The following is a 25,982-nucleotide window of genomic DNA, read 5'->3' as shown; positions in this document are numbered from 1 at the left end:
CCATGTATTCTTCCATGGAAGATTCCTTGCTCTTTTTTCCCTGTCACCAGTGGGGATCAGCAGTCCCTTCCTGGCCCTGCTCGTTGTGCGTTCTCAAGACAGAGGCGATGCTCTGGCGCACCTGGCGCAGGTGACCCTTGGGCCCGAGGAGGGACCAATGCTCTGAGCTGCCGCGGATACGGCGGCGAACCCGAGCGGTGCCATCGCCTCACTGGGAACCCGAGCGGTGCCCATGGCGCTGCCTCCCCGGGCAGGGCTGTGCTCTCAGTGCCGCCGGGGCTGCCGAGCAGTGGCTTTCCACGTGTTCCGGCTCCGGCTCCGTCCCCGCAGCCGCGCTCTCCCGAACGCACTGACCCGCGCCCATTCCCGGTCCGGCTGCAGGAGCCCCCGCTCCTGGGCTCCCGCCGCTGGGCTGTCCTCTCCCAGAGCTTTCCCAGACTCTCTCCGCTCTACCAGGCTCCCACCTCTCTCGGGCTCTTCCCCCGTTCCCAGGTTCTGCCCCGTGTCCCGGGCTCTCCCCCCTCTCTCGGGTTTCCCCCGGTCGCGAGCTACTCCTTGTTCCAGGTTCCATCCTTTCCCGGGCTGTAGCCAGTGGTTTTCTTCCTCTCCCGGCATCTCTCCCAATCACTCCTCCCTCTCCCACGATCTCCCCTCTCTCCTAGGCCTCTCTCCCCTCCCCCGGCTTGTCCGTCGGTTCCCAGCCCGCCCCATCCCCGGCCCGGAGCGCAGCTTGGAGCTCGGAGAGCACCGGGGCCACACCGGTCCATTTTGTACAGACATTAGCACACAGCTTTCCTCTCACCCAGAAATACCCTTCTTGTTTAGGCGACCCGTTTCAACATCTGCCAAAAGAAACAAAACAGGAAATAAAACTTTTAATCTAAAGCAGCATCACCTCCTTTGTACACTGCGATTCCTGTTAAAAGATGCAACAAAGGCAGCAGGAGCGACAGCAAGATCCACAGGAAAGGAAAACAGAGCAGCCAAGTGTGAACCAGAAAATACAAAGCAACACAAGACATAACTGCTAATGCTTTCCAGATAATGAAACCCATGACTGAATACATCTAGAAAAGTGGCTACTCTGGAACAATCACTACAGCATCATTTCACAAAAGGAAAAGTTGGAATTGGTGGCTGCAAAAACCAGTCTTAATTCACTTTAAAGATAAAGTGTCTGGGGATAACTATGGACTAATCCAACCACAACCCCCAAGCAGGGGCTTGGAATGAGATAACCTTTAAGGTCCATTCCAACACAAACCATTGCGTGATTCTGTATTTTAAGAAATAACTACATGTATAATTATATACATATAAAAATATACATGCAAAGTAAGAAGTGTGAGAGAGTTCAGCCAGATTCACAAATTATACTACCACGACAAAACAAAGTCTTTTGCTTTAAAAAGAAATGTTAAAAAAAGTTTCAGAGCAGAACTTCTTGCTTTTAAGAGTAGGGATCATTATATCTTTCAAACAATTTTGTAACTAGGGACAGGTTTTTTGCCATTTTGCCTTGCTCCATCTAGAGAAAGGACTGATTGAAACAATGGAAAAATGAATCAACTCCAATTCTATCAGCTGATTAGAAGAGTATTTTCTAAAGCTGAAGTATTAAATGCCCATGCTGCTTTTAAAGTACTAACAACTAGGAAAAAGACATTTTTAAAAGCTGTGATAGATTTTAGTGCTCTTTTTTGTGAACTGTAAGTTCAAAGTGATTTTACCTTTTTATACTGAGACTGACCAAGAACAGAGGTAGGATGAAATCGCACTTTCTTCTCCTTTGGTTCAGTCAACACCAGGCTTTCTCTGTCTATATGAACAAGATTGGGATACATGCCAGCCACTAAGGCAGCTTTAATTACAGCCCAGTTCTCAGAGTTAGTATTGACATCTCTAATATCAGCTCCTCCTCTGGCTCTCACAAAACCTGACAAAAGAACAGGACAAAACAGTCCCATGTGAGTTTGCATTTGTTTCCCAAAAGGAGTTTGAAAATAAAGGCAAAATGAACAACTTACTTGTTGCATTTTTCACTACTGCCAACCTCAACAGCACCAAGAAGAAACCATTACACTGAAATCCTTCCTGATAAGGGGTTTCATACTAACACAGAATACAATTCTTTTCTACAATACAAACGTATTTCCTATGGGAATAATTTATTAAAACATCAAGATCCAAAGAAATTAACAGTGAAATGCAGTGGCATGTAGAGATGAGGGTGCTCTCAGTTAGATCAGCCACACTTCCACATCTACACCATACCCTGAATGCACACATGAAGGCGTGTTTCAAATTAAGTGAAGAAGATTACAACGGCGAACATGGCTTTTTACAATTCCTATTAGCTTGACTTTAAAATAAGGTCAACATTTTTTCCAAGTTCTTTACCTGAGGCTCTAAGCTGGCCAAGCAACTGTGTTCTCATTCCTACGATGATTTCCATTGTGGCTTGGGATAGGAAGTTCTTTTCACAGAAGGTTCTCTCCCAGCCGTCACTGCGTGCCTTCTGCCAAGCCTGAAAATGTTTTTACATTTGCCTATTAATTTTATAAACTACTACTAAAAACTGCATTTTTAAAGACAATTTACATTTATGTCAATAAAATTTACACAAAATCCACTCTAAAGTAAATGCATCAAACTAGATTATTTGTTTCTGTTCAAGAATTAGATTCTCTTTTCCCATTCACTGCAATAGCCATTATGTCAAGTCAGAATGATTAATTTAATAAATTAATCATATTAATTATTGAATAATAATTTAATAAATTCATCTAATTTAATAAATATCATTACATTAAGATGGTTATTTGAAGGTCTCATTGTAGTAGGATGTAAAGAGCAGCTTGTTGGAACATTCATAATTTTGTAAGGCTTGAAAATACAAACAAAACATACCACAAAAAGTGTTCCTTCACGAATTTAGGAGTCCAATAAACAGGAAAGCCACTAGGCAAAAATGAACTCTTCTCCAAGGACTTAATCACAGTCCACCACTCTATATTCAAGTAGACTGGTACGTTATTTGCCTCAATTGGGTGATCTACTGTGATTAGTTCTCTCTGAAATGAAATATTACCTGGAAAGCCCTGAGCAGGGCCATGTGGTCACTGAACGTCCCTGCAGCAAAACGCTTCCTGCACAGCATGGCTGCACGCTTTTGGGAGGCCAGCATGGGCAGCACAAAAGGGTCTTGGCAGGCAAGAGCACAGGCAATGGTCAGAACAGGATCCAGGCACTTCAGAACTACAGCATACAACACCATTTTACCGAGGTGTGGCTCTACAGGTAATTCAGTGAGATGATAACCAAGCTCAGTGAGATCTTCCCAAGGGTCCATGGCATCTATGGTCTGTTTATAAACAAACAAACAAAGAAACAAACAAAGGCGAGGGGGTTGGGGACAGTGGACAAAATAAATTTACAGTGAAAGCAAAAAGAATGTGACTACTGGACATTAATTAGACTTGTTCCCAAACTCTTAAAAAACAAGTCAAATTAACAGAGACAAGACTTTGAAGCACTCTCTTCCCTTGATATGGAAGAACACATCCCCCCACACAAAATGAAAACAGACAATAAACAAAAAATCAAAACATCCTTAAGTAATTGAAAACAGCTCCAGTACAAACTGAAGCCAGTAAGATAGACTGCTGCTACATCACAATACCCATATAAACCTATTCCATTTCTGACCTTAAGCATATGTACAGCATTTCTCACAGTTACAGCAGGTGGAGGATCAGGAGCTCTCATAAGAAAGTCTATAACTGGACAATTAGTTGGAGCCAGAAGTTTTGTGTACAAACAAATCTCCTGCAAGTTAAAAGGTGGAACATAAAATATTACCAGGAGTTGGAAATAACCCCAAAAACCCACAATTTGTTGCATTTAATAGTATGGTTTGATAACATTACATTTTTTAAAGTTATTATTTCTAACTGAACATTCACCTGAAGTGGAATTCTTAGAAGCTCTGGAGACTGAAATTCTAACATATTCTGAAATCGGAGCCTGCTGAAGAGACGAAAACAGACTCCAGGCTGACAGCGCCCAGCCCTTGAAAATAAAATACAGGAAGTTATGAAAATCAGGATTTCTTTCTGAAAACAAAACTAAAAGCCAACAAACAGACACAGAAACTTAGAATGGAAAAGTAGAAGCTGTTCTGAAGAAAGAGTTGTTAAGTGTAAGTCACACACAAAGCGAGAGTTTTCCAATCATGGATTATTTTTGAGAGTCTGGCAATTTTTTACTGTAATTTTAACTCAAGACTGAGAAATGTGGAGAAGGAAAAACAAGGCTTATCTAAGTGAAGTGCTGTTTTTGCTAACCTAAGACCAGTCCAAATCTCAATCATCCCTTGCTGTAAGGAATTTAAGTTCCAAACTTCATTTTTTCCCCTCACATCCCCCAAACAGAAGTGACCCTTGGAGTAAAAGGTAAAATAAAGATTAAATAACTTGTGAGTGAATGGACAGAGACAGCAAATTTTCACATTCATGCACATATACCTGTATCTTAATGCCAATTTGGTTGATTAAACAGACATTTGTTGCTAAATAAAACTCTGAGCCCTCACCCACAGTGTTAGGAAGAATATGATCATGGCCTGTTAAGTCATGGATAGTTTGGACAAAGTGAAATATGCAGTCCTCTGCACACAGACTGCTGTTGCTACATGGGAGAAAGAGGAAGGAGAGCGAATTAATGGAGGGAAAATAACCTAGAACTTTGGGAAATGTCTCAGCATTACTTTTCTACAATTTGGGAAATGAATCCAAGGAAATACATACTGACCCCTACTCGTCTGCAGTGTTGGCCACTGTCCATGCTACTAGACTAGGCTAGAAACAGTTATTATGTTGTGTGCCTTTATTCTTAACATACAGGATGCTGGTTATCTGCAAAATGAAAACCAGTATGAGGCATTACCTTCCTTTCCTCTGGATAGCGCTGGCTTTTGAAATCCACCCCATTTTTAGCATTGTAACACGACTCCGTGGATCAAAAGACATCTATAAAAACAAAGAAAGGAAAATAAACCCCAGACTGAATAGGGTACACGAAATAAAAGTTACAGTTAGTTATTTGGATTACCAACAGAACTAAAAAGTATGAAACAGTAATATACACAGCAGCTCCTGGCACAAAGGTATCTTCTCAGTTTCAAGCGAATTTATGATGGTTTCTACTTTGCCGTGTCTTTGTGCTACACAGTTTTTGAAATTAATTTTTTTCTAGTCAATAGGTAACTGCAAGTCAGTAAATGATATGTCAGATCTGTGTTCTGAGACATTACAAAGCAAGCAAAAATACATTATTGTACTGAATCAAGTTTTCCTTTTTGTCTCACTTGGAAATTACCTACTTATTTTCTTAGACTGATGTAAAATTACAAAAAAAGAGTTTGATTTATTGAAATTCAGAAATTTGGTGTGCATACCACCCCTGAAATCCAATTTTATTTTTGAAGCCATTCACTAGATCTTAAATTGCCTTAAAATCATTATGGTGTCTCACTTTGCTTGAACAAATAATGTAGGAGCACTCAACACATCAAAAAAGTGCGCAAAAATTTAATGGATTATTTTTGGACTTGATACAATAGTAGGACAAAAAGAACTCCCAGTGGTCTCAGGAAGGTGGTGGCCTAAACTGAAGACTTGTTTTAAAAATCCAAGAGAAATACTAAATTAGAAAAAGACAAAGATACTTCAACACATCAACCTACATTAGCTTTTACAGGTTTTTTATACCAGTTTAAGTAGACAGCTATTCACAGTATTTGTCTTAAAACTAATGGATGTTGAAAGTTTTCAGTGAGGTCTGTTGCCTGACAGGCACCAGCTCTCAGCCTACTGTAAAGCTGAAAAACCAGAAGTGCTCCAAAATTTACGCACCATGTGTTTTAGAATCATCCTAGGAAAAACTAAGGCAATCATACCTCTTTCACCTTGCCTGAGTCAATGACAAACACAACATCACTGACCGTTATGCTTGTTTCTGCAATATTAGTAGAAAGAATCTGCAATGAAAGAAAATCAAAACCAAAACTATAGTAACTGTAAAAGCAAAGGCAAAACAGATCATTGTAGCATCTGACAAAGTCCTCTGCTACTTGCAATTTTGCGGATGCCAGAAGGTGGAGTTTCAAGCACTTTCTTCTGATCCAAAGTCTGCACACTTGAATGAAGCAAGAAAACTCGGTATCTAACGCAAGACAAAAAGCACATTTTGAGGATCCTTAAAAGAAGCAATGAAAAGCCACAGAAATGAAAGGTTTTACCTGTGAGCATTATCAGCAAATTTTTTGTCATCAAAAAGAATGCGATCCCTCAGGCTCACTATCTCATCGTATCCAGGAAGAAATATTAAAATTGCTCCTAAAAAATGGAAGTGGGTTTGCAACGTTAAACAGAAAATTCAAGCGTATGTCATACCATGTAGACTAGCACTAACTCAGAAGGTCCTAACTTTTGGGGATTTCTGAAAACAGAGCATGATTCATCAGAAGCCTAACCCACAATTCACTGGGAGTGTGGGTATTTACCCACCTGCACCACAACTATGACAGATGGTGTGAAGTAAGTGCATTATCAGATCCAGATCCACTTTTTCATCATCAAAACTGTGATGATAAGCTGTCAGTAGCTCTCTGTCCTCTGCTCTAAGGTCACTACCGCTGTTTTGGACCAGGGAACTTTCATCCAGATTTCCAAATCCGAATGAAGCACTGTAATAGAAAAAAACACAGAGCAGAGTCAAGGCTGCCCTCTTCGGGTTTGCATTCAGCCATCAGCTCAAACTTAGACCAAGACCAACATGACTATTGGCCACAAATTCTAATTTTTAAGTGTAGCAGAAGAGAAATCACCACACTATTGCTGTTCACTGATTTAAATGTTAACATAACAAAGCATGCCACTTCATTTTTTTAGTGTTAACTTTAGTTTTCTTAAACTTTATTGAAACACAACCATAAGCAAATGAAAGTATAAAGATACTTCTCATTTTTAATCCGTTCAAGAAAAATTTTTTAACAGATACATATTCCCCAAAAATTTCCCACTTGCAAAAACTACACCAACAGAAATTATAATAAATATAATCTTTACAAAGATTATTTACCTCAACTGTGATAACTGTAAGTTAAGAAAAAAATCATTCTTTAATAGCCTAATGTACCTGTTACTTCTAAGAATTTTCTTTAATATTTCTATAGTGTATAAACAATATACAGATAAAAACATGACATATTTGTTTCCAAAGTACACATGTGAAAATAAATGGTACACAGTACAGAATCTGCAAGTTGTGCAAACACAAGCAATGATACTGAGTACAAACTTTTTTGCTGTTTGTTTTTGAAATGCTCCTATTCTCAAAAAAAAAAAGGTATTGCTATTTAGTCCAGATTTTACAGCATGAAAAACTAAAACCTGTTCTGATTAAACGAATACAAAACTCAAATTTCCCTTCACCATGCTATACAATTCTTTCTGCAAAGTAGTTACAGCTTACCTGTAGGATTCCAATAGATCAATAACCTCTGTTTGTCCAAAATGCCTAGCCCAGTCCACAGCCATCCTGAAGAGAGTTGCACAGGTATTTTTATTAGATTTTTCACTTCAGAAGATGAATATGCATAGCACATCAGCCGAGGAGACAACTGACACCAGACTTTTGTATCCATTTCTGTACTGTTATCAGTACTGCTACTGATGGATATACAACTTCCCATATGAATGGGCTTGAATAGGTATTAACAGCTATCTGATTTTTAGATAACTGCAGTTCTTTACCACAAAAGAATGTTAGTTTTATACACGAGTACCTGCAAACATGCACAAAGAAATGAGGAGGGAAAATGTGCCACTCTTAAAAAGCCCGCAAGTGCAGAGATCAGACCTGCCAGTTTGCAGCACCCTTCAAGTCATTCCCCAAAAGGCACACCCCAGTGTTCTTCATCAAAATGTGGGAAACCATTGGGCTGTTTCATGTCTTTCAGAAGCTATCCTGCTCACAATGCATTCACAGTTTCACCTTTAAACCGCATTCCTTCCTAAGTTTTTCAAGTGTTAGTACACCAAATATCAGACCCCTGGTATCCTGATTCTCATCCTTCCATATGACAATTATTTACTTCTTTTAATTATTATTTAATTATTTCCCCTGTTTATAGGAAGACATACTTCACAATCACAAAACTTGAGTTTTTACAGATTCACAAATATTTTTACATGCTACAACATATTTAGAAATATAACACAAAGATCTTCTGATATAGGTTAACTCCATGAAAATAAGAATTGCCAAACATTTTGGTTCAATTCAGCAGATTACAGTATTTCTGCTGACCAGTGTCTTTAATAAAACCTATTGAAACAAGGTTTATAGCCCATAATCAAGACCATGTACAGAAAACAGTGTGATTAACAGGAGCTACAAACTCTTTGGGCTGTCAAAATCTATAGGTCTTACAGCAGTGTGATAAGTTAGCAAATTAACTTAGATGTTATAGAAGTTTAGTTCGTTCTCCTATATTGACAAATAAATGTATCTTTTGGATTTTCTGTTTGTTTTTACCAGCCATTGGATGATTTGAAGTGGATACTTGCTCCCATGCTGATCAGCTGTTCTATTTGACTCAAAAAGCCTCTCCCTGAAGAAATCATCAGAGCAGTTGCACCGGTTTCACTGTGCCTATAATCAACTGAGATGTAAAAAAAAAAATTAAAAAAAAAAAATCAGCAAACCAAATAGAAATGTTATTTCTTCATCTAAGTATAGTACAAATATCGCTTTAAAATTCCAGCCCACAGGGAATTTGTTTCCTCACTTTATCTCTGCAGTCAGTTCATGTGAATTCCACACTGTTTTAGAAACACACTTCTGTCAATATTTCAAAACTAACTAAACAATTTTTTAATTCTGCTAGCCTATTCATTTTTTCAGTAGGCATCAAAAAGCAAAGGTAACAACATCTGAAACTGGAGATAAAAGTAGCCATAAATTTGAAGTTCCTTGTTTTCTTGCGTAATAACACAGGAAACTTACCACTGACATTTTCAGTTAAAATAAGATGGAACACGTGAGCAAAGGAATCAATATCTTTATGTAACCAGATGTCAGAAAGACAGGAATCCATTTCTTTTACTATCCATGGTTCAAGGCAATTCACATCTTTCTCCATCTGAAGACAGAAAACAATATTGAAAGATTAATCTCTTCCAAGAGTTTTCTTTATTCTCATACATTACCCACAAAGAATTTGAATGGTTAGTTTTCCCAGCAGCAATCAGAAATCCAGCACTCAGGTATCAGTTAATACACTGATTGAGTCATATGCAAGTACTCCCACAATGGCAGTCAAGCCATTTGATCTAAGAAAATGTTGTGTACAACGACCATAATTAAAAAGCACACTTCAGCTAGAGCAGTTCATCCTAATAAAGTAATCTTTATAATACGTTAATATTCTGAGAGACTCTACTGCACTGTCTTTAGAAAACAGATTCTAGCAATACAACGCAAATATAAACATCTCTTCGAACAAAAAGAAAAACTTACGAGTTGATTAAATACTGTGTCACCACCATCATCCAACCATTTGTACTCTTCATTTGCCTTTGGAATCAATTTTTGTCTCCGAGATGCCAGTTTGTGAGTGTTTTCTTCAGCTGAACACCACTCAGCGAGAGTGTTCTTCTGCTTCTCTTCTAGAATGCAAAGTATTTCCCAAGAAAGTTTTGCGTCATTTTTATTATCCATTGTTTTCTACTAAAAAAAATAGTTACAGCAGGTAAAGTTTAACCTATTTAACCTCTTCTATTTAATCTAGAAAGCTACTACCACTCCAACGTAAATGGTATGTGTAAAGGTACCCAAAGTGCACCACTGCAAACAAGGGCTCTACGAACAAGGCAAAACCCACCATTTTGGTGGGTTCATTCAAGCTTCCATTATTCCAAACTACTGCATTCAAAGGAGCAATCTCAGCTCAGAACTTTCTCTAGAAGTGAAAGGCTGAAGACAAGGGATACACTCCCTGCACGTAACAACGCTTTTTTGTACACTAGTGGAAGAAACAGTAGAAAACACCAGCATCTTAACTGAACTTTTCTGTCCCCAGTGATCAGAGCTGAGCACTGTGATAAATATCCAGTTAGGATTGTATGTTATAGCTTTGGGGTTTGCGTTTTTTAAAAAAAATTTCCTTAAATAATCATGGGATCATTGTTTACATTGCTTATCATTGCCAGGAAAACTTCTGAAGTAGTATCTTCCTAATCAACTGAAAACCAATTATGTTGAGCTCAAGAGTGTTAAGACTTATAAAAAATACATCCATGCCTGAAGAATGCAGTGAAAGATATTACTGAAGTGTATAAAATCCTGCCTGCTTTAATAGCTGCACTTCAATTCACACCCAAAGGTACAGTGTTTATGTGGGCAGATACCCCAATTACATGTAACTGCACACCATAGTAATTAATAAAAAATATGACATTTATTAACTGAAAGCAAAAAGAATGCAACCACTGGATCAAAGTGACTTTTTTTCTTTAATTGCATAAACTATTTCAATCATGTAAATACTGAGAGTTTAAAGATACTTGCTGTCATCTAATCACATCTCATTTAACCTCCTGACTTGAGAATTTTAACAGAAAATAATCCTGTTAATTGTTTGTTCAATCAATGATTCTCACTGCCAACTCTTACAATTAAGAAGTCCACCAACCTTGGTGCTTCTCATTTTTGTACTTTACCATCTCTTTGTTTGTATACCCAGTGCTTCGTAAAATGTCCTCCAGAAACATCTCTTTAACTTCAAAAGCTCTTCCTTGGACTAAAAGTATAAAAAAATCCATCAAAGATTATATATTCACTAGCTTCACTTACAGCATTTATTTTTTTTTTCAATTATCTTTGCTGGAGTTTATTTTTCTGAAAATTATACAAAACAAAACATTTCCAAAGTAAAAAGTCACCTTGTTTCTCATCAACCTCTTCAATTTTATCATGTGCTAGAGCAAGAGATGTTCACAAGATTTACCATTATTAACTCCAAAATTTTTTCAATTAGAAAACAGCCGTTTTTGTTTAGGGTTATAAACAAGAACTCACCATGTAAGGTTGCCACCTGGATTTAAAATGCAATTAATTAATAAGCAATGAATATAGCTTTGTGCAAGGTTGCACAAGGAGACAGTACATCTTTGTACTGAACTACTTTCTTTTCATGAGAAGTATGTGACGATATTGATTTATCTCAACTACCTCAACTAATTTAGCAAAGCTGGGCTTTCTTTACCGAATACTTCTTGACAGATGAGACATCCCAGTGGTCTTCAGCTTCTAATAATTTATCCTGACTTATTTTTCAACACGACTCTTTTCTAGACCCTATCTGTGTATATTAAAGGATACTTTTTGCATGAACAATTAAAATCCCTACCTTTTTTTTTCTAGTCTCTTAAGATGACTTTAGATCACTCAGGATTTTCCTTCAGAAAGAACAATCCTCAATTCACATACTTTTAAAAACTGTCACAGAGGAACTCCTCCAACAATGATCACAAACTCTGTGAACTACAGGAATCCACAACCACAAAATGTTGGTTTCTGTGGTCAGGATTTTGTCAGCCATATTGCTGGAGGAGAATCAAACCTTTTTGTTACATTAATAGACAAAGCCACTTCTTTTAATTCTTAAATTCCCAAGGAAAAAAAAAAAAAAAAGGAAAAAATCCCATCAAAAATCCCATCATTTCAATTGCTATTGGCCTGTCACATTAGCAGCATAAGCACTGTGGTAAACTGGAGAGATTGCCATCCGAATTTCCAACACAAATATCCTGATCTAAAAGAACAGGAAGCTACAGAAAGAGTAAAACTGGAAGGCCACACAACAATTACACCTGAGGCTGCCCCTTGCAAAAAAAATTCAGAGAATATGGGATCATGTGCAATTTCCAGATTCCTGTCTCCAACAAGATGCAAGCCTTAATTTTACTATGCAGAAATTCAAAGCTGGGGACTAGAAATAAACACTTCTATCTGTAAAAAAAAAAACGGAAAAAGAGGTTTCCTTCTCCAAACATTTGCTAAAACAACCCAGTAAGCAATCCCACCCATTTCCTAAAACTGTTGAGATGCTTTTAAAACAGGCTGATACTCAGAGAATCCACCCAATTGTCAAATAAAGCATTTATCTTAAAAGCTACTTTCCAAAACACATTAAACTTGGACATCGTTGTTGAAAAAGTAAGAGGATGCCAAGGTGCCAGAGGAGTTCACCTATACAGAAAACCTGCAACCCAGGATGGGGAAAAAAAAGAAAACAACACAAACAAAACCCCCATCTCCCACACATCTATATTTTGCCTCTACGAAAGATTAGTCAAATTAAATTAAAAGAGCAATAATGGTAACTTCTTTGCATCTGAATGTAATCTAACTGCAGGAAATAAGCCTGAACATAAACTAAGAGAAATAGTTTTGAATGGCTACTGATTTCCTTTACATCTAAGAATCATGTGATTCAAGCATGAAAGCCAATCTGCCTAGGCCTGTATTTCTGAACTGAAGAGGTACAGTTTTACAGTCTGTGTTTTATTCAGTAACAACCTTCATGAGGCCTCAAGACTTAGAATCTACTGGAATGTATTAACATGTATCACACTCATGTAGCTCAGAAGTCCTGTATCAGCATGAAGACAGCACTTCAATAACCTTATCCTACCTCTTGAATTAACAGTGGAAAGAGGCAGGACATAACCTGCATTTACAGAACACTCCTAGTGATTGAAACACTTCACTCTGAAGTAGGTGCAAACTTAGGTGCAAAAAGCAGTTGCAAACAAGAAACTTCAAAAAACAACGAACAGGATTCCTGTAACTCTCAGTGTACTTACTCATCATGTGCCTTTACTCAGAATAGTTTGCTACAGTTTAGTAAGTCTCAGGACAGGTAGACTCAGATTTAAGAGTGAAGATAAATACTTACTATGTATTACTGGGCAGCTTCCAAAATATCTAATAAAGAGATTTGCATCTAGAGCAGCACTAGAAATAATTAGCTTTAAATTAGGCTGGTTTTGCAGCACATCTCTCAGTTTTATTAGCAAGAAGTCGCTAAACCTATCCCTCTCATGTACTTCATCCTATAACAAAAGGGAAAATAGATTCAAAATCAAAACTTCTGACAAACACAAACTACTTTTTAAAATAAAATATATTGTTAGGTGGCACACTAGAGAAGCCTTAAAATGTCTAAGAATAGTTTAAGTAATAGAGTTTTTTTAAAAAACTATCCATAAGCAAAAATAAACTTCAGAAGGCTTTTATCAGAGCTGAGTGCACTGCAGTGCTGAATCTGTGCACACCTCAACTTCAGAGGCCAAAATGAATATCTGAAACCTCGCTAATTTTTTATTTGAAGCCCACTTTCAAGAAAAGGGCACAAGCCACAAATCCTACAAACCTTATTTTAGTGAATTCTCACTTCACCACTGACAACATTTAATGAAATGTATGACACCACACAATCAGAAAAAAACATAGATTGCTGAGACAAGTCATACGCAAAGCCTATAAATTAAGGTACATAATTGATTAATCATCTGTCATTCTTCTGTTTTCTTTTCTACTACGAATGAACGAAGCAAGGACTCATCTACAAGGTTTGCAGTTTGACATCATAAATGCACAGATCATTCCCATGTTTTTTAACTTTGATAAACAGCTAGACACCTAAACTTGCCATGATTTATTTTAATCCTCACTACTTAAATCTTGCCATAAACATTCTAGCTCCCCTTACTCATTAAATTCACAATTGGACTGTTAACATGAACACACCTGGATCATTTGCTAGCAATTAGACTGCACATTATCTTGAAAACACTGGGCAAACAAATGGACTGAAAACCTGGTATTGGTAAAACAATGGTAACAGAAATTCTCACATGATCCCACTGAAGCACATCAATGTAAGCCTCCCTAAGGCTTTTCTGATGACAGGGGAAGTTCAGAAAAACTTACACTCCTGTCCTCCTCAACTCCTCCCGATTCCACAACTGGCATGAAAATTAAATAAGATATTTTTACAGGAAAAAAAAAACAAAAACACACAGAAAAACACCAAAATCCACAAAACATGCATGCTACTCTAAAGACTCAGAAAGTCTTTAAAACCGATTCAGTGTCTACCAAACAAAACCACCTAAAATGCTCAGCAAATTTAAATAAAACAAGCAAGGACCTCATTTTCCAAAGCAATACTCCAAAGTATTGCTCCAACCCACATGAAAGCCACAGGATGCTCACCACAATAACATGAGTCACGGTGGAGAGGGTGCTGTCTCCTGCCATCAGCGTGCCAAGGAGCATGTCATTAGTGCAGAATGTTACCAGTGTCTTTGGAGAAACCCTGTGGAACAAATCACAGAGACAGCTCAGGACTTTTGCACCATTTAAAGGCTGCTAGCTTTCCACAGCTCAAAAATTACTACAGCTGCTCACCAGAAGAGGAATTACAGTTGTCTCCCCAAAAGATTCATGCACACCACTTATTCTTAAACTACGCCTTTTCTCAGAAATTTCCTAACAATTCTTAATGTTTGCACCCCAACGGATTAATTGAAAAAATAAGATTCAGATTGTAATAAATAAGGAAGTTAAACAGAACTGTGAGAAACTCTGCATGTCATTTAATTTACTAGAAAATTCCATATGGAAAAACAGGTTCCAATTCCTCAGCATATGCTTGGATATAGCCTTTTTATTTGCCTACATGGGGTGGGATGATCCTGGTAGGATGCCAAGTACCTACCCAGCCACTCCATCTGTCCTCTCCATGAGCAAGGGAGTGGAAACACAACAGGGTCAAGAGAAGGACAAGAAGAGATATGGGTCTCTCCCATGGGCGACAGTCCTTCGTGAGCTTCTCCAGTGTGAGTCCTTCCCATGGCCTGCAGTTCTTCATGAAGTGCTGCAGCACAGGTCCCTTTCCACAGGGTGCAGTGCTTCAGGAACAGCCTGCTTCAGCATGGGACCCTGACAGGGTCACAATCCTGACGGCAAACCTGGCTTTGTGTGGGCTACCTCCATGGGGTCACAGGTTCTGCCAGGAGCCCGTTTCAGCACAGACTTCCCAGACCACAGCCTCCTTCAAGTATCCACCTGCTCCAACACGGAGTACTGCACAGGGGTGTCCCTGCTGCACCGTGGACCTCCACAGGCTGCAGGGGCACAACTGCCTTACCATGGGCTGCACCATGAGCTGCACCATGGGCTGCTCTGGCATTTGGGGCACCTCCTCCCCTCCTGCACTGACTTTCCTGTCTGCTCCTTTCACATGCCCTCACTGCTCTCCTTGAACTGCTGCCTCCATTGTGCAGGTTTTTCTCCCCTGCTTCCCACTATCCGAGAGGCACTACCACCATCACAGATGGGCTCAGCCTCAGCTAGAGGCAGGTCTGTCTTGGCTAGCACCAGCTCTATCAGACATGGGAGAGGCTTCTGGCATCTTCTCACAGAAGCCTCCCCACAGCTCCCAAAGCCTTGCCCTGCAAACCCAATAGAGTACAGCTGAGTAAAACACAGAGTAATCAGCTGATCCTCTGATTTTTCAGGAGGTGAAAATGGACTGAAATGCAACTATTCTATACCTGGGGCAGAGTTAGCTGTCCTAGTAAAAGCAGCAATTCTACTTCTACAAGTCACTACTTCCTCCCATACTGCCATCCTAAAGGAGCTGAAAAGTTCCTTTGTACTGTACTCTACAGCTCTTCTCTGGAAGACAGTTTAGAAAGCTTTAAACATTAGACTTCTGTGTTACTATAAACACTTCTAAACATCTCCACTCCAGGTCTTTTTTGTCCACAGCTCAAAATACTGTCATCTCTCCCTTTCAGTGTTTCTCTGGAGTAAATGTCTTGATTCTTCTCAAGAAAAAGATTTCGGATTTTCTGCACTACTTCCAGTAGTTCTTCCATTTTTATCTGACCTCGTTCTTCTGCCAGTATAGTACTTCCACACATTAATCATCCATCTTATTTGTGGTGCATCTTCACTAGCTCTTCTAATCCCTTAGAGCCTTGTGAGCTTTCATACAGACATCTGAATTCTTATTGCGACTTTGTTGTTCAAGTGCATTCCTTTTCATCAGCTATATTCTATCTCTGTTCATTCAAGCAACACAACCTTTTGCCATCTTCTGGTCACTCATATCTCAGCCATTGCTCCTTACCTGAAATGTCACTGGCTACACAGTGCAAAGATGTTAAAACCCCCACACAATCCATTCATGCTCTGCTTTGATCTCATCAAGGGATATCAAAATCTCTACTTTCACATCACTTCATGTTTTAAACACAAAAGCTGAAGCAGAGTAAATTTAGCCCAAAACTAGACTGGTAAATAATGCTCAGCTTCATCAGCCACTTTCCAATTTTGTTGTTTTCCCTTTTAAGACTCCTATCAACTCGCACTACATAACATTTGTTATAGCATGCTGGTCTTCTCACCTACCTTCAAAGCTTGGAGAACTTTTGGATCCACACAAGTTAAGAGGAAAGAGGCGAGGGGGGAAAGAGAGGAAAGTGCAGATTTGATCTGAAAATCACACAAGGATTTACACGCACACACTCTGCAGAGGAAATCAATAGAAAGCACTTGAAATTCAGTTCGAGAAGACAACCTGCTACATGTTCCTGCGAAACACAAGAAGAAAGTCATCCTGTTCGTTCTTAAGTATTCCTTACCTGCAATAACATAGCCACCTATAATTTATGGGCTGCATACCAAAGATGTTGCAGTTCAAATGTACTCAAGATTCACAATACCAGCACAAGATCAACACTTAGAAATACCATTAGTACCTGCTTTCTAAGCGGATCTGGTAACCAATCGTCTGGCCAATCTTCTCTTTTCTTTCTGCTGCAACCCTTTCAGCCGCAGCAACAGCTGCTAAACGTCTTGGCTGGGTACAAAACACACGACAGGGAGTTCCATTCTTGCAGCAGTCATCAAGGATAAACTGAGGGATCTGTAAAGAAGGGGTTCAAATTCACTTTTTGAGAAAGTTACAGCTTTCTTAGCACAGGGAAACAATTTCATTTCATCCCAGTATTACACATTGCAAAAGACTTTTCATTAGAACTATCCCTGCAAACACACCTGAATCGGCAGAAAATAAATTTCTAAGTATAACCTCTTTAGGTTTGTTTTAGAGAAAAAACCTGCAGTGTCTCTCCTGCTTCAGCGAAATCTATTTTAAAAAAAGCCCTACAGATAATCAAATAATCTCTCATTTGAACACAAAAAATATGTTACTCTGGGTACTAAGAACAGATCTAGCCTTAGAAGTATATATATATATATATATATATATATATATGTATATATATATACATACATATGTATGTACAAACATCACAGCACCTTCCCTTCCATATTTTGCATTATTTTAATGAAAAAATTGTATCCATCAGAAAATCATGAGGAACCATTTAAGCTTTTAGTGTCTATCTGCTGGCTTAGTGGTTCAAAAGCAAGAAAGTTAATTGGAACACGAGATTTCCAATCATACAGGAAAAGAAAAGCCTTAAAATGTCATAAAAATATCCCTTTATCACAAATGTTACATAACTGCCATTAGTTTAGTATGAATACAGTTATCTTTTTTATTTCATTGAAGAAACATACTTGAGTAGTTTTTCCTGATCCAGTCTCTCCTATAATCAAAACGATTTTATTGTCCTTTATTATTTGGACGATTTCTTCCTGTTTTTCAAAAACTGGTAGTGATTGCCTGAAGGAATCAAACTCTGATTCCCCTCTTTTCACTGGGATCTGGGGGATACCATCATTAAGTCGACAACTTCTCTTGTTCACTTCTTTGTTTTCTGTGAAGAGAAGTTAAAAGTTTATTTATACAGATACAGAGGAAGGTCGTATAAAATCACTGCTCAAAAACTGCTCTTCAGAATTAATGTTGCTGACTTTTATGCATCCCTGTGGGTAAAGTGACAAGCCCATCACACATTTAGAAGTCATACTTATAGCAACACATCCTCCTGAAGTATTTCAAATAGACATTTTCCAAAATGGTTATTACTTTCATAGGTATTTTGAACAAAACCAGAGTCTTCCAGAGCATTGTCAAAAAAGTCAAAAAAGCCTACCAAGAGCAAAAGGAGAAAGAGAAACTAAACCAGTGAAAAACAGCCTGGTGTATTTTGATGGCCTTTTTATCAGCATCCATGCTTTACATCTGTACTTTTCCCTAGAAAACACACTTACAGAGTTAAACCTATAAGCTATTCCACGAAGTTGCCTGAAATCATACTCATTCAAGCATGCTATATCCAGAGTCCTGAACCCCACATAATAGTGTGATGTGTTAGAAAGCAGGTCATAAGTAGCTGAAAAACATGCACCTCTCCTGAGCCAGAGACTTCAACTGCAGCCCTGGAAGTGCAACTCTGTAATTCCTTGATAATTACTTTCCAGAAGAATGAAAAGCTTGCTGTAAGCTCAATTATACGTATTTAATGTGATTAGCAGTTTCCTGTACTAAACTACAAGCTCTGTTGTACCAAGACAAACACAGACTAAGAGATCAGGAGAACTAAAAACACATTCTTGAGAAACAGAGAAAGACAAATGTTAGACTGTTCATTAACTTACCCCTTCCATTCCTAAGACATTGTGTTTCAGTACCTTTATTATAGCTTCCCTGTGCTCACTAAACAATCCCATTAAACAACTGAAAAAAATAGCAAAGGAAGCACTTAAAGAACACACATCATGTATCAGAAATATGCAATTAAAGAAGGCATATTGGTACAAGTGTTTTCTGCTCACTATATCCACCTCTGCACACAGAAACACAGCGTAACTCTTCCACTTGTAGCTGCTAAAGCAGTAATTTAGATGAAAGCGTTGCATTTAAAAAAACCCCAACATTTTATTAGGAGTTTGTCTTTCAGTGTTTATCTTTCATTTGAACTCTTTCATATTCTAGAAATCAAGATGTCTGGACAGTAGTCTCTTAAGGACCAAATCTATTTTGCAGAGATGAAGAAACAAAAACCAAACTTCCCAATTTATCAAGGACACGAACTTCTATAAGCAGAACCGCCAACCTCATTTTCTCATTAGGGTGTTCTTATGGCATCATGGTAACACCCTGACTCTTCAGTCCCACCTCACAGCACTTGTATGAAGCCACATTTCACAAATGTGCTTCCAAAAAGATTTGCCTGGAACTGGCTCAAAGGTTCTAAATTAACTCAGCACAAGGTAAGATATTGCAATATGCATGATATGACTGCCCAAGTTCCTCACAACACCAGTTATAGAAGACCTTAAAAGCAAGGAAAAATCATGTTTGTTTCAAGGTGTCCGTCAGGACATGAGAAGGGACAGAACAGAAGGAGGTTTATTTTTTCCCTGGGCTGCAGGTTGTTTTTTCCACTGGCATTGATGGACAAGTCCAAATCAGAAGACATACCAAACATACCAGATTCAACAGCACAGGTATTTCCTCGCTCTGACCTTGGCAGGAGTTCTGTGTGTTCCTTATTTGTGACAGGAAAGCTCTCAATTACACTCCAAACAATGTGTCTTGTACGGAGAGCCAAGTCACAAGTCATGACTGCATGCGTCAGTTCTGACACATCCTTCTTCCTTGCAGTCAGGTATCGATTGGCTCCTTTTCTGTGAGGGAGGAAAACATATCTTAGGAATAAGTAACTTAACTCTAGGTTAATTTTTATCTGTCAAGGTATGGGATTCTATGCAAAACCTTTGAAAAACAAACAGAGATCACTTTGATCACTTTGAAAGGTTTTTGAGAAGCTTCTTTAATGGACCCATTAAATCCATGAAGTATAAAAACAAGCTATCCCAAAATGCATGTTACAAGTTTTTCCAATGAAGCATGCAGCAATGAAAAAAGATACTTATTTCTATGTCTACTTTTACACTTTTTTCTCTAATACTATTCCTTGCTACACAGTAGGGTATGTTGAAAACTTCAATCAGGTTATCAGTAGGCATGAAATTCCATTCATCTGCACCAAAAAATGCAAAGCTGTACCCCAACTCACCCTTTGCTTTTAGGTACCAGTCCAAGAGACTGACAGCGCCGGCGAACAAATGCTCTTTCAGTACTAGTGAAACTAGAAGGAAATTCCAACTCTAGAACAAGAAATAATCATAAAAAACCCAGTATCAATGCAACAGGCGGTAATCTTGGCATCTTATCTTAATGTTACAGAATCGCTGAATTGTTAGGATTGGAAGGGAGATCCCCCAGTGCAACCCCCCCTGCCAAGGCAGAGTCACCTGGAGCAGATGGGTTTGGGATGTCTCCAGAGGGGGAAATTCAACACTCTCCCTGGGCTGTGGTTCCAGTGCTCTGCCACCCTCAGTGGAAAGAATTTCTCCCTCGTGTTGAGATGGAACTTCTTGTGCTTTAATTTACACCATTGCTTCTTGTCCTGTCACCAAGAAGTCCACACTGCCCTCCTGGCATTCATCTTGGATATATTTATGCATTAATTATATTAATAATTAATATATTTATGCATTAATGAGATCTCCTCGCAGTCTTATCTAGGCTGAACAGGCCCAGCTCCCACACCTCCCCTGATAAGAAATGCTCCGGACCCCTCATCTCATCTCATTGTAATAAAAACAACATAAAAATTGTTCATTAAAATAGAAGGACTACCAAGAGTTCGATAAAATAACCAAGAATAGAACCAGATCTGAGAGGGCACAAGTCATGCACCCGTAGTCCACAAGAATGTCTTGATTAGTTTGAGCTGAGTTAATTAACCATACTTAAGTATCCATTGTTCAACGTGTAAAAAGGATCTACTGATAAGGCAGAGGTTCTGCCGGGAAGAGGAGTCTTCTTCATTCCAACGACCACCGGAGAGCAGAGTACGACCCCTATCAACAGGCAGTGCCAGCGCAGACACGATTGCAAAAGGGACACGTATACCAGAAACAAGGGGTATAAAACCCAAAGGACTGAGAGAGGAAAGTGCGCGCCGTTGGTGGAGTGCTAACTCCCGGCCACCCAGCGCTGCTTTTGCTTGCTACCGCTTGCTTAATAAATCCCCCTTGTTGATGTTCAATTGGCTCTGAGTCAGTGTGTGTGACAAACACTTATAACATCATCTCAGTGGTCCCTGCTGGACTCCCTCCTGTGGGTCCCTCTCTCTGTCTGAGGAGCCCAGAACTGACACAGCACCACAGCTGTGCCGCACCAGGGCCGGGCAGAGGGGACAGGATCCCCACCCTGCCCCACTATCAGCGCCCGTCCAACACCCGCAGGTTCCCCCCAGGCCGGGCTGTGCCACGCACCCGCCTCGTCCCCGCTCCGGAACCGCTCCAGGGCGAGCTGCACCGCAATCTCCACCTCCTCGTCCACGACGACCTCCCTGAGGGCCTCGGCCCGGGCGCGCACCGCGGCGGAGGCAGCCGAGCCCCCCCTGGCCCCGCTGGGCTGCCGGCACGAGACCCGCCTGTGTCGCGACATGGCCTCCACACGGCCTCGACACCGGCACGGATACGGGCCCGTTGCTCCTCGGCCCGCGGGGCGATGCTGGCGGCAGGGCGGGGCGCGTCTGGGGTCACCCACAGCCGGAATCGCCCCCGGACGGAAGGAAATGGGCCCTTTTTCCCGCGTTAGGGTGTTAAAGCCTGCCTGACGTATGTGTATGGCCGTGACCAAAGAGTGGCAATGGTACCCTGTCTGGTCATAAATTACGTGATTTAATTGAATGGCATTCAACGTAGGTGTGGCGGGGGTCATCTCGGCCCTCAGCGCCTCCAACCTGTGAAGTGCTACTTGCTCTTGATTTTGGATCGTCTTTTCCTGCTGTTTGACTCCACGCTGAGAACATGAGATAGAAATTAAACCCAAATCTCTTGGGCATGGCACAGGGCGCGGTATTGAGGGCTGCTGCTTTGGAAACAACATTAAGTCAGGAGGAGAGTACTTGGAAGAAGAGCTACTCAGCTGGGGAGAATTAAATGTACAGAAAAGAAACAGTAACTGATGTAGCTGGCTGGAAAATAGCTCTTAAGAGACCCATACCAAAGCTGTGTACAAAGCTCATTTCCGCATAATTCTGCACTGAGAGGTCACACTGGAGCTGAACAATTCATCTATTCTAATGATGGGGGTTTTTTTTCCGGTTTTCCAGTACAGGTATCTGCCTATGTATCGTCAACCAAAGAGCTGTTCCTATGACATTCAGTACTGCCACCTTAGAGCACATCACAGTTATGGCAAATTAAACACTTAAGCTGAATAAAATGAGGATTACTCTTATCATCCTTGGTATCAACAATAAAAACTGAGAGCTCATAATTCATTTGAAAAAGTCACATCAGAAATCCTTATTTAAGAATTCAGATCTCTTAACAGTTTCTGTCTCTTAACAGCATCATCTTGCCTTCATATAGAAAAAAGCACCATTATTCTCAAAAGTTATACCTCAGGTTGAATTCTGCTATTGGTTTGCAATCCTGTAAATACAGTAACTAACTATCTGTTAGGTTAGGTCTCATCTATATGGCCAAGAGTGGGGTGAAGCTTGAGTATGTCCTGCATAACAAATGCCTTAATACATGCCTTTCTTCTTTCACTGCTTTTTTGAATCTCTGATGCTATTAGAAGGGTGAAAAATAGGAGAATGTCACCCATGTGCTGCCTCCTGCAGCCCTGCTAAAGACAAAATTGCAGTCTGCACTCAAGACATGAAAAAACATGAGCAAAGACAGAATTGTGCTTACCCAAGCTCTTAGACATGGAGGTTTTATTTATATATATTCTCTTAATAAAAACTTCTAGATGTGGATTTTCATACTAGAATTAGCAACCTGTAAGTCTTTAAAAATTCTGTTTTCGTGATTAGCCTCAGAAATACCTTCTGGCTGATGTTTACTCAAAAACAAAAACAAAAACAAAAACAAAAACAAAAACAAAAACAAAAACAAAAACAAACCCTGGAATACGAATGAGTTCCTTCTATTAACATATGTCCAAATGTCCATGTATGTTTTAATAAGAAGAATCAAGAGGCTGCACAGTTTTATGCAAAAACACATCTGCATGTTTAAATACAATTAAGTATTCTTATTTTACCCTCCCTAGAGGCACTTCTGCTGACTTCTTTTAATTTTGTGGAATATTTTCTCTCTTGTAAACACTCTTATTTTCCAAAAAAGGTGCCAGTTCTGAGAAAAAGACCTGCAATGGGAGTTGGTGAAACAGTATTATCTATTATGTACTGTGTTAGATTGTGTCAGATTTCACTGCAAAATAGTCTTTCTGGTTTTTGTTTGTTTGGGATTTTTTAAAGATTTTTAAGTGCTGTAAAACTTATTAGCTGTTGAAATATAAGGATCACTGGTGAGCCAGTTCTTCAAGATCAAGTTAATGAAAAAGCACAAGATTTATTCATCTTTTCAGTTCCTTGGTTATAAAAACAAACAAACAAAACAAAACAAGACCCAAAAAATCCAATAGATAGGGTTTTTTTAAGCATTACAGTAAATTTGTAAGCAGACAGTTGTTGGCCGCTGTGATTATTAATGATCCCATCAAATAAGTTATGTATTTACACACATTGAGGAAAGTAAGACTGATGTGAAATTATATTGAGAGATATTTGTTTAATAAATTAACTGCAGTGAAAATGGGCTTCTTTTGCTTTACTGCACACTACTGTATACAATGATAGTTCCCCAGACCTTTGGCTGCTGATGTGGGCTTTATTTGGGTCATTGCCTCCATCCCATTTCTATAACCTCTCCTGTCATCTACTAACACATAATTTCTTATTTATCTGTCTTTTTCCACTTCCTTTACTCAAATTTTGGTGGTTTTTTTAGACATAATGGAAAAAGCCTTTCAATCACTTCTACCCCTGTAAAACAACCTCTCTCAGGTCCTCACTTGCCACAGTTCAGAGCTTGGGCTGTTGAACATCCAGGGAAAACTGGAACCCTTCAGTGGAGCTCAGGGCATCCATAGAGTTCAGGAGGGAATCCAGAATGAAGGCTGAGAAAGAGTATGATTCCCAACAGGGTCAAATATGCCCCGGCTCTTCTCACAGCTTTCTTCACTACTCCTCACTCCTAAATTGAGAAACTCCAGTTTCCAGGGTGAGCAAATGACTGAAGTCAGGAGGGAGAATGGAATGATCCTCTGCTAACAGATCTTCCTGTGTCTACATATAAAGGCAGGAGTTTAGGAGTAGACTGAAGGCAGAATGATTTCATGTGGTTGTGTGATTCATGTGGTTGTGTCTTTGCTGAAACTGGAACTGAGTGGAACTGATGGGCTCCTGATGGGAGCTGGGAAACTGATGGGGATTTATTTATCCAGAATATAATCTCCTGTTAGAATACTGTCTCACTGAAATATTTTGACTAAAATGATACCTATGTTGCAGAAATTTTCTGGAGCACAAAACACGTTTAACTATTCCAGTCATCAGTAGCCTGCAGAAAAAAGTTATTGAAGTTACCTCATAGTCACAGTCTACAAAAAGTCCATTTATTTTTACATGTGCCCCCATTTTTTTTTTACCAAAGTAGTATTTATTAAAGAGAGCTTTTTTAAGCTTCAAATAACATACTTTGATAAAAAATAGTGGAAATATTCAATATTGGGTTTAGATGTATATACAAGAAATGAGGAAATTAACTTCTAACTTCCTGTATCCAAATTGTGGATCCTTATGTAAGATCCAGGAGTAGGAAGCTGTTTGAGTAGGAGAATAGTTTAGGATATTTTTGGAACAAGGAGCAAACCTGTCTCATTTCTATTCATCATCACAAAAAAGTACTCTTTTTAGAACAGTTTTACAAAGTGGTTGAGCATTTATAAAGGTGAAGAATGAGTAGGAAGCTTATCAAAAGAGGCATTAATAATCCATATAAAATTAATACTCTATCTAAAATATTTTCACTCCTAGATAAAATATCTCAGTTTTGCAGATTACTCTTGGGAGCAGGAGGAGAAAAATTGGAAAAATTTGCCTTCCAAAAAAAAAAAAAAAATCTTTTGAATATACTGTTTTGAGAATTTCCAAATAGTTCTATTGCAAAGAATTCCACAGTAAGGGCTGCACAAGACTTTTATTTCTAAATGCAACTTGAAATCTAAAGTCTGTGATGAGAACAAAGTAAGCCTAAGCAAAGTAATGTGAAGAAAGTAATACAGTAACTTCAAACCCAAGATTTTGATGAGAATTTAACTAGCAATTTCCTAGCTAAACCATGGCTCTGTTAGCAGCAGAGGCTACACAATGATGTTTTAAATAACATTAATTTGAACTCATATGTCTGCTACTTTAACTTTTGCTACTATGAAGATCAAAAAGCAAAGATGGTCTTTATCTGAAGCCAACTGAAACACAGAATAATCCCTCCTTTGATAGCTCCAGGCATTGCTTTTGATCATAGTGCACATCAAAATCTTCAGTCTGAATACCTAAGCAGGAGCAGCAATTAGAATAGCTAATTCCCCCATCTATCTTACAGCAACATCAAAAATATGCATTTTTTAACTTACATCATAGAAAATAAAGTATGTTTTTAATTTCACTTCCTTAATGAGGAAAAGAAAAATATTACATAGGAAGTAACTTTTACTTAGCCCTTTTATTACCTGGGCATGGTTTATATAGGCTAGGCACAAATTTACATCTGAGCATATTTGCATCTTAGTAGCTTGGTGTCCATGTGCAAAGTCATGTTATGTGAGTGCTGGTGGCCAAGCTAGCTCCACTCTGGTGCCATGTCCCAGCCTGGCCTGCAGCCCAGGGAGGTGTCTAATATCCTGGCTGACCTGGCTGGGATGGCTGGGTGAGTCCTGGTTGCCAGGTCCTGCCATGCCATCCCAGGCAGTCTCTGCAACCTCTGGC

The 25,982-nt window shown here is 39.2% G+C and overlaps 1 protein-coding gene across 1 annotated transcript; it reads right to left on the bottom strand.

The window, feature by feature from the left end:
- Nucleotides 1-880: 880 nt before the first annotated feature.
- LOC134056916 (3'-5' RNA helicase YTHDC2-like) lies at nt 881-21,580 on the bottom strand. Its single transcript, XM_062513874.1, has 23 exons — nt 21,406-21,580; nt 20,139-20,229; nt 19,550-19,746; nt 17,731-17,930; nt 16,905-17,071; nt 14,350-14,452; nt 13,028-13,184; nt 10,760-10,867; nt 9,586-9,734; nt 9,073-9,208; nt 8,602-8,728; nt 7,537-7,602; nt 6,570-6,748; nt 6,302-6,398; nt 6,138-6,225; nt 5,960-6,040; nt 4,948-5,030; nt 3,966-4,071; nt 3,709-3,828; nt 3,092-3,364; nt 2,401-2,527; nt 1,731-1,936; nt 881-916 (listed from the first exon to the last, which is right to left on the bottom strand). Exons 1-23 carry the CDS (start codon nt 21,578-21,580, stop codon nt 881-883), a joined length of 3,072 nt encoding a protein of 1,023 aa, XP_062369858.1.
- Between the last annotated feature and the right edge of the window lie 4,402 nt (nt 21,581-25,982).

Source organism: Cinclus cinclus, chromosome Z (assembly GCF_963662255.1).
Source record: "Cinclus cinclus chromosome Z, bCinCin1.1, whole genome shotgun sequence".
NCBI lineage: Eukaryota > Metazoa > Chordata > Aves > Passeriformes > Cinclidae > Cinclus > Cinclus cinclus.
This window is presented reverse-complemented; position numbering and strand designations above follow the sequence as displayed.

What these genes read in the sequence shown, in the direction of transcription:
- LOC134056916 (XM_062513874.1), bottom strand. Translation starts at nt 21,580, where the DNA reads ATGTCGCGACACAGGCGGGTCTCGTGCCGGCAGCCCAGCGGGGCCAGG. An exon ending in CCGTGACTCATGTTATTGTG is followed by an intron (nt 13,185 to 14,349) that starts GTGAGCATCCTG and finishes CTTTTGTTATAG; the next exon opens with GATGAAGTACATGAGAGGGA. An exon ending in CTTCTGGCATCCGCAAAATT is followed by an intron (nt 6,041 to 6,137) that starts GCAAGTAGCAGA and finishes CTTTCATTGCAG; the next exon opens with ATTCTTTCTACTAATATTGC.